The following is a 9,830-nucleotide window of genomic DNA, read 5'->3' on the forward strand; positions in this document are numbered from 1 at the left end:
CTTCCGTCATACATAGAGGTTACAGGTCTGTTCAATGGCTTTCAGCACCCCCGCTTCAAAAACTCTTCCAGTGCCTCTGTTCCCTCGTTCTTTCTTTCCCTTCCTGCTCTTTTTTATTACTCTTTTTCACTCTCTCCTTTCTGTCTGTCTTTGTTTCTTCCTCTCTTTTTTTGTGTTTGTCGAGGGAAGGTCTCTGTTCTCTCGTCGAGTTAACACTTGCCTCCCGTGCCCTCAGAGAAATTGACCTGTAATTACCAGCTTAAGCATTCGGCTCCAGGAAACACCGACGATCCGCATCTTTTACTGGGGGTACATTTTACACCCCCCCCCCCCCCCCCCCCCCCCCCCCCCCCCCCCCCCCCCCCCCCCCAACCTTTTAAACAAGGTTCCTTTTAACGAACTGAATTCACTAGGGCTGTAGGGCACAAATGAATGCCGGAGTCAGGGCCACACGATTTAAATATTTTATGTTAAACGTGAAAATATACTTGTCACTCTCAGTGCTGTAGGGTAAGTATATATACCTACCAACACCGTCCTCTGGACATAGTTTCATATATATGGGACAAGTTATCGGCTACCTCAAAACGCCTATATTATATATAATATTTATAGGATATATATATTATATATATATATATATATATAACTATACTCTGTTTGTTTTCAACCACGTGTTCTTTGTCTCTAGAAGAGAATCATCGCTGTATTTGTATGTTATTTGGTGTCGGAGTTTATTGAAGTTCACGTCAAACTGAAGTCAAATCCGACCGAGGGATTGTTATACTGCGGGAATGCTAAACTGCAGTTCTGTGCCTCGTATCCGCACCTCGACTCTTGAGCGGTTTTGATGCGCGGAAAGTTTAATTCAAACACTGTTGTTTGTGTGTATCTGTACCTATATATTTGTAATATTGTCTTACCCGTAGATCTCGTCTTTCTCTCTCTTGAGCACGTCGTTACCCCCCATTCCCGGCGGCAGCCCCGCTCTGTGAGGACCGCCGTGACCGTACGGAGACCCCTGGCTCAGCGGGTGATGCTGCAGGGTCCTGCCGCCGTGGGGATCTCCGAACCCGGCTAGGGACACCGCGTCCATCCCGGCGTAGTGCGCCAGCTCGTCGTACTGCAGCGGATGAGAAAAAATCCACGAAGCGGGATTCATTAAAATAAAAATAATAAAACAGAGCGCTATAAAGCAGTTTGTGGTTTCCCTCCTCCTCCCCTCCGTTTAAAAATAAATAAAAATAATAACAAATTCTTAAAAGAAACGCAAGCAATTCTTCCAGCCTCGTTGGTGGATTTAAACTGTACACGAGAGTGTAGAAGAGTCACACACGCAGCGAGGAAGCTGTAGCTGAACAGCAGCCCACAAACTCGGTGTCATTTATTAATTATGAATACAGATGTTTCTGCGTTACTGAATTACACTGTGGAACAGATAACAGAGGAGGACCGAGCGATGCCGGAGACTCATTCACCCGCAAGAGCCCGGTGCATTTATGAGGTTATACTGAATCATACTAATAACACTTAAACTAATAATAATACTACTACTACTAATAATAATAATAATAATAATAATAATAAGAATAACAATAATAATAATATAATAATAATAATAATAATAATAATAACACTTAAACTAATAATAATAATACTAATAATAATAATAATAATAATAATAATAATAATAATAATAATAATAATAATAATAATAATAACACTTAAACTAATAATAATAACACTTAAACTAATACTAATAATAACAATAACAATAATATGCCCTCAGGTGACGATTTGTTAATTATATTTTCTATATATTGTATGGAGTTGGTGAAGTTTCCCTGACGGTGACTTTGAAATAAAACCAAAAATGCATCTTGAAATAAGAGGAAACTTCACACGGTGCAATTGCACACGCAGTGACCGGAGGGAGCGGCGGCTTTCTCGGCACCTTGTGGCGCTCCTACCGCCCTGTTATGGTGAGTTTTACACGCAGTGACCCGCTCTGCTCCGGACAGGGCGTGGAACCGGGTTTCAGAACCGGGGTTAGATATCGGCTTATTAAATTAATCCTGAGTCTAGTGATCCTGATTATTATTATTATTATTATTATTATTATTATTATTATTATTATTATTATTATTATTATTATTATATGCTTCCTCGTATTTGCTAGCACTAATTTGAACTGTAAGGGTGTATATGGATTAATTCACGTTTTATATATTATACAGAGGAAATCTCAAAAGCAGAAGGATATTTGATTCTGTTTCAGACTTCAGGTCGTGCATCCCTCTCAGTTTTATCTGCAGTACAGTGCTTGTTTCTCATTTGAATATTATAACCTCAATAAACTTGAATATTATAACCTCAATAAACGCCAGTTCTTACACTGTTGAGCAACCCGCGTCCCATTAGATACATCGAGAGGGCCGAGTCTGCACGCATCATGCACGCGTGTTTATTTATATTTCTAAACTAAATGTTAAGTGTGTCAAAACTTTTTTTTTTTTTTTGACAAGTGAGTTTTTTTTTTTTTTTTTGTAGTGGACGGTAAGTTTCTCTCCGTAGGGATACAATGAAGATTGCAATCAAAACACAGTTTCTGCTGTTATAAATAACTTCATTACTTCAATAATTCTTCATTATAAATAACTTTTTTTTTTTGTCAAATACAAATTCGGGTCAGAATTGAAAAAAAAAAAAAAAAAAAAAAAAAATAAACTTTCCATTCTCGTTACAAATAAGCATTTAAAAGTTCGCTTCTCGTCCGTGAGTTTTTAAATGAAGTTAAATAACACAGATTTTAGTGTCGCGCATCTCACATATAATCTCCAAAATAGATCGAAGGAACATTGTATTTAAATCAATCCGAAATTATATATATATATATATATATATATATATATATATATATATATAGTATATATATATAATATTCGAACAGAAAAAAGAAGGACTTAATGAATGTAACCTTAGATATTTTGACATTATGTAATGTAATTACATACAAATAATCAATAATATCAGTAAAATAACTGGGCAATATTCATTTTCAAATCGGTGTAACAAATTAGCACGTTTTGCGTAAGTGCAGTGAAATTCATTGCACAAAAAATATAACCTTAAACTGCTATTACCGAGTATATGGTGTATATTGCCCAGTATGATACATAGAAGCCGTCGTATTGCGGGCGAGGTCGCCCCATCCCCGTCCAGCGTTCGGACGTCTGCATCTCGAACAAGCCGGCAGACAGAGGTTGTGGGTCGGCCTCGGCAGCACGACCCACCCCACCCCCTTTCTCACACACTTACCTCCTCTGTCGAACCTTGTGTGAAGGGAGGAACAGCTGGAAGAGAAAGCGAGACAGCTGTAAGCTTACCTTGAGACATCGCGATTCGGGGATTCTAACTCCTCCGGAAGTGAGGAGGGAAAAGGAAACAGAGGATCAAGAATTAGAATAGTTTTTAATCTTCTTTCCAGTGAGAACAAACAACCTTTGGATTAAATCTATCTATTAAATCTATCTATCTATCTATCTATCTATCTATCTATCTATCTATCTAGCTCGGTAGAGAGATAAATAGATATATAGATAGGAGGATGGATAGATTCTAGATACCCTTATAAGAAAAGGCTATAAATAAATGTGTGTGTGTGTGTGTATATATATATAAAGAGATCCTGAAGAAATAATTGCAGCGTATATATGCAATTAAAAAATAAAAATAAAAACAAAGCGACGGAACTTCTTTCTTTCCTCGGAGTTGTCTTGGTCTGTTTGAAGCAGCGGGACGGTGTGAATATCGGAACCGCTCACACACGGGAGCGCTGAAGCCACAGACAGCGGCTGCGCTCACACTCGCCGCTCCGGGATGCGCTCACTGATGCTCGGCGTGCCTTTTGGCTGCTTGGACTGGCCATCCAACCCGCTTGAATCTGTCAAAACCGAGATGAGTGATGATCTTTAAACCCTAGGGGGGGGGGGGGGGGGGGGGGGGGGGGCAAATAAAAAAACACACGTACCCTGGCCCCCTCCTCTGTGTGTGTGTCTCTCTCCTTCACACACACACCCAACACCTTGCGCCTATGCTGTGGGCTGTATAGAGTTAGTGCAGCCCTTGAAATACAGAGCGCACGCCTGTCTATCTACACACTCACAGATAGATGGATGGACGGATGGATGGGTAGATACATACACGCACAGGTCCAAAGCAATCCTTCAAGAGTCACTCCACAGTTTGTGTTTTCATCGATCCGTTATAATTGTACATGTGTCCATATACATATGTCAGATCTTCCCTGCGTCCGTCTTGTTTAATAGGTTGATGTAATAAATACTGTATACTCCGTTTGTCAGATTTCTTTCTCTCTGTGTGTGTACGAGTCTCTCGCTGTCTGACTCTCTCTCTGTTTCTGATAATATTATTTCATTAAACGGGCGGCGATTCAGTCGCTCTTGTCGGTTTCAATGGAGGCTGCTTGCTGCTGTAGCCGGTCTTCTGTGCAGTGATGGGCTCTCTGTCTCCCTCCTGCTCGCTGGCCCGGCTGAATTGATTCAGCTATCCCCTCTCCCTCTCTTTCTCTCTTTCTATCTCTCTCTCTCTCCCTCCCTCCCTCTCTTCTTCTCTCCTCTCTGTTCACACAACAAAAACAACACGGCAGTGAGCAAATCCGGAAATCGCTGAGATTGTTAACCATTTGTTGACCACGCTGCACGACCCAGAGCCTTTATTTAAAGAGATAGTGTGAGAGAAAGCGCAAGATCCTCCCTCTCTCTATCTCGTTCTCTCTCTCATGTCTCTCTCCCCTCCTCTCTCTCTCTCTCTCTCTCTCTCTCTCTCTCTCTCTCTCTCTCTCTCTCTCTCTCTCTCTCTCTCTCTCTCTCAGTCTCACATAGCGAAGAGAACAGACGGCTCTACACGATTATCATACACACACTGCGGACACCTCAGACCGGTCCAATTTGCATATACATTGCAATTCGCCTGATAAAACACCGGCCGTGTCTTTTAACCCTTTGTGGGGCCGCTCAAGGAGACCGAGCGAGATCATTAGCATCCGCATGCACAGGGGCCGAGAAAAGACAACACCCGCCGACTACAAACGCGCAGAGACCCGCTGACATCGCATCAGAGAAACCTTTGCATGTTTAAATGCGTTCGCAGGGGGAGACGCTCCTTGGGAGTTTGGGAGTTTGATCTGTTTATACTGCATTACAATATTTAAATACACACGCACACACACACACACACACACACACACTACATATACTGATATATATATATATATATATATATATATATATATATATATATATATATTATATATATATTATATATGATATATTTGATACGCGTGACCGATGTAGTGCGACAAAAAAAAACAATAATAAATTTTTTTTATGTCTTTCTCTCGTCTTTACCTGTCATCTTATTATCAAAAGATATCTTTGTTTCAATATTAATGTAACACACACTATAAAGCTACAACACACAACAATTCATATATATTATATATCAAACAAAAAAAAAAAGTAAAACAAAACAAGGGCTGAGTTCTTTTTTGACGGACGAATATTTGGGGCCTTGAGGGCGGTTGTCAGTGAAATGGATCAGCGGCTACCTGCGGAGCTTTACTGAACCGCTTTGTGTGTTTTATATTTGGTTAAAGAGGTTAGGGGGTTTTTTACAGATAGTTCATTTTATGGCAATCATACTTATGTTGGTTATTAATGTATCCCACATCGCAACCGATTCAAGAGTAAGGACACAATCAAGGTCTTGTGTGCCGGGGTTAAGGGTGTCGAAGTGTCCAGTCAACCACCAACCTGGAAAAGAAGACCCCTGCTTTACTGAACCGCTTGTGTGTTTAAAAAGAGGTCTAGGGGGTACAGCTAGTTCATTTATCGGAATATTATGTTGTTTATAATCTCCACTCGCAAGATTAAGAAGGACAATCAGCGTCTTGTGTGTCCGGGGATAAGGGTGTCGAAGTGTCCAGTCACCCACACCTGGACAGACGACTTTTTCCTTTTTTAACCGTTTGTGGGCGGGGCAATTATTAATCGGATAAACGAGGAGATAATTCACCCTGGAGAGCCACAATAAAGATTGTCTTAAAATGAATTAAGTGTGTGTGTGCGTGCGTGCGTGTGTGTGTGTGCGTGTGTGTGTGTGTGTGTGTGTGTGTGTGTGTGTGTGTGTGTGTGGGGGTGTGGGGGGGGGTGGGGGGTGGGGGGGGGGGGGGGGGGGGGAGGCAGGTATTACTATAAAGTTACTCACTGTTTTAAATTTTATAGGCGAGGAGAGGAACGGGAAAAAAGATAGGTAAGTGTCGAAACTGAAGATGGCCGATGCGAATTCAAAGTAGGCGAGCGTGCGTATTCGTTTACCGCAGCGATCGTATTAGTGTGTATTCGCTGTTCGTATCGTGTAGCGGACGTTGCGTCGATCCCTTTCTTTTCTCATACCATTCACAGCTTGAATTCAACTTCCAGCTCCCGCTAACCCACAGGCTCGCTATAAAACTAGCAACAATGTAAGATGTGCCAAAGAAACAACACACAGCATAGCATAGCACACAGCATAGCATAACACACAGCATAGCACACAGCATAGCACACAGCATAGCATAGCACACAGCATAGCACACAGCATAGCATAGCACACAGCATAGCACACAGCATAGCATAGCACACAGCATAGCACACAGCATAGCATAGCACACAACATAGCATAGCACACAGCACAGCATAGCACAAAGCATAGCACAGAGCACAGCATAGCACACAGCATAGCACACAGCATAGCACAGAGCATAGCATAGCACACAACATAGCATAGCACACAGCACAGCATAGCGCATAGCATAGCACACAGCACAGCATAACACACAGCATAGCATATAACACAGCATAGCACACAGCATAGCATAACACAGCATAGCACACAGCACAGCATAGCACAAAGCATAGCACACAGCACAGCATAGCGCACAGCATAGCACACAGCATAGCATAGCACACAGCACAGCACACAACACAGCACAGCACACAGCATAGCACACAGCACAGCATAGCACACAGCATAGCTCACAGCACAGCATAGCACACAGCATAGCACACAACATAGCACAGAGCATAGCATAGCACAAAGCATAGCACAGCACATAGCACACAGCATAGCACAGAGCATAGCATAGCACACAGCATAACACACAGCACAGCATAGAACACAGCATAGCACACAGCATAACACACAGCACAGCATAGAACACAACATAGCATAGCACACAGCATAACACACAGCACAGCACAGAACACAGCATAGCATAGCACACAGCACAGCATAGCACACAGCATAGCACAGAGCAAGCATAGCACACAGCACAGCATAGCACAGAGCACAGCATAACACACAGCATAGCACATAGCATAGCATAGCACACACAACAGCATAGCACACAGCATAGCACATAGCATAGCATAGCACACAGCATAGCACATAGCATAGCACACAGCACACAGCACACAGCACACAGCACAGCACGGAGCATAGCATAGCACACAACACGGCACAGAGCATAGCACACAGCACAGCACATAGCACAGCATAGCATAGCACACAGCACACAGCATAGCACACAGCACAGCACAGAGCATGGCATAGCACAGAGCACAGCACACAGCATAGCATAGCACACAGCACAGCACACATCATATCATAGCACACAGCATAGCACACATCACAGCACAGCGGAGCATAGCATAGAGCATAGCACACAGCATAGCACACAATACAGCATAACACAGAGCATAGCATAGCACACAGCATAGCACGCAGCATAGTGGAGCACAAAGCATAGTGGAGCATATAGCATACCACAACATACAGCATAGTGCAACACACAACATAGCATAGCACACAGCACAGCATACAGCATAGTGTAGCACACAGCACATTGAACAGCACACAGCACACAACACAGTGTAGCGCACAGCACAGTATACAGCATAGTATAACACACATAATACAGCACACAACACACAGTGTAGTGTATACAGCACACAGTATTGCATACAACACAAGTGTTGCCCACAGCACACAATGTTACACACAGCACATAATCTTGCACACAGTATTGCACAAAGCACACAGTATTGCACACAGCACACGGTATTGCACAAAGCACACAGTATTGCACAAAGCACACAGTATTGCATACAGCACACAGTATTGCACAAAACACACAGTATTGCTGTACAGTGTATTTCAATTTATTCATAACATGTTATAGCTAATGTGAAACCTGAAACTGTTTAAGAGCTGAAAACCATTAAAAGGCCTAATTAAGCAGTGATCAGTTCAGAGAACGGTTCGGTTAAATAATTGAGAGCTTGCTTGGAACGAAAACCAGAAGGCACTGGGGTCCTGAGGCCCGGGTTTAGGAAGCCCTGACATCACACTACAGGATACAGCATACAGCCCTGACCTCGCACAGCACACAGCCCTGACCTCACACAGCACACAGTACTGCATACAGCCCTGACCTCGCACAGCATACAGCCCTGACCTCGCACAGCACACAGCCCTGACCTCACACAGCACACAGTACTGCATACAGCCCTGACCTCGCACAGCATACAGCCCTGACCTCGCACAGCACACACCCTGACCTCACACAGCACACAGTACTGCATACAGCCCTGACCTCACACAGCACACAGTACTGCATACAGCCCTGACCTCGCACAGCACACAGCCCTGACCTCGCACAGCATACAGCCCTGACCTCACACAGCACACAGTACTGCATACAGCCCTGACCTCACACAGCACACAGCCCTGACCTCGCACAGCACACAGCCCTGACCTCACACAGCATACAGCCCTGACCTCACACAGCACACAGCCCTGACCTCACACAGCACACAGTACTGCATACAGCCCTGACCTCGCACAGCATACAGCCCTGACCTCGCACAGCACACAGTACTGCATACAGCCCTGACCTCGCACAGCACACAGTGACCTCGCACAGCATACAGCCCTGACCTCACACAGCACACAGTACTGCATACAGCCCTGACCTCACACAGCACACAGCCCTGACCTCACACAGCACACAGCCCTGACCTCACACAGCACACAGCACAGCCCTGACCTCACACAGCACACAGCCCTGACCTCACACAGCACACAGCCCTGACCTCACACAGCACACAGCCCTGACCTCACACAGCACACAGTACTGCATACAGCCCTGACCTCACACAGCACACAGCCCTGACCTCACACAGCACACAGCCCTGACCTCACACAGCACACAGTACTGCATACAGCCCTGACCTCGCACAGCACACAGCCCTGACCTCGCACAGCACACAGCCCTGACCTCACACAGCACACAGTGCTGCATACAGCCCTGACCTCACACAGCACACAGCCCTGACCTCACACAGCACACAGCCCTGACCTCACACAGCACACAGTACTGCATACAGCCCTGACCTCACACAGCACACAGCCCTGACCTCACACAGCACACAGCCCTGACCTCACACAGCACACAGTACTGCATACAGCCCTGACCTCACACAGCACACAGCCCTGACCTCACACAGCACACAGCCCTGACCTCACACAGCACACAGTACTGCATACAGCCCTGACCTCACACAGCACACAACCCTGACCATGCACAGCACTGCATACAGTCTTGACCTCATACTGCAGTACACAACGTGTATATAGACCCTAAGATTGCAATAAAATGAGAAATCAATGAATCATTTGAAATGTGTGATACGTCACCAGACCGCCTC

The 9,830-nt window shown here is 44.4% G+C and overlaps 1 protein-coding gene across 1 annotated transcript in view; it reads right to left on the reverse strand.

Annotated features, from left to right (window-relative positions):
• meis3 (myeloid ecotropic viral integration site 3) overlaps positions 1-4,765 on the reverse strand; it is a 22,065-nt gene extending 17,300 nt beyond the window's left edge. The window contains 2 exon segments of the mRNA XM_041236311.1: positions 924-1,123; positions 4,204-4,765. Of these exon segments, the coding sequence (XP_041092245.1) occupies positions 924-1,096 (173 nt within the window). The 5' untranslated portion in view covers positions 1,097-1,123; positions 4,204-4,765.
• Positions 4,766-9,830: the final 5,065 nt, after the last annotated feature.

This window comes from Polyodon spathula, chromosome 40, assembly GCF_017654505.1.
Source record: "Polyodon spathula isolate WHYD16114869_AA chromosome 40, ASM1765450v1, whole genome shotgun sequence".
Classification (NCBI taxonomy): domain Eukaryota; kingdom Metazoa; phylum Chordata; class Actinopteri; order Acipenseriformes; family Polyodontidae; genus Polyodon; species Polyodon spathula.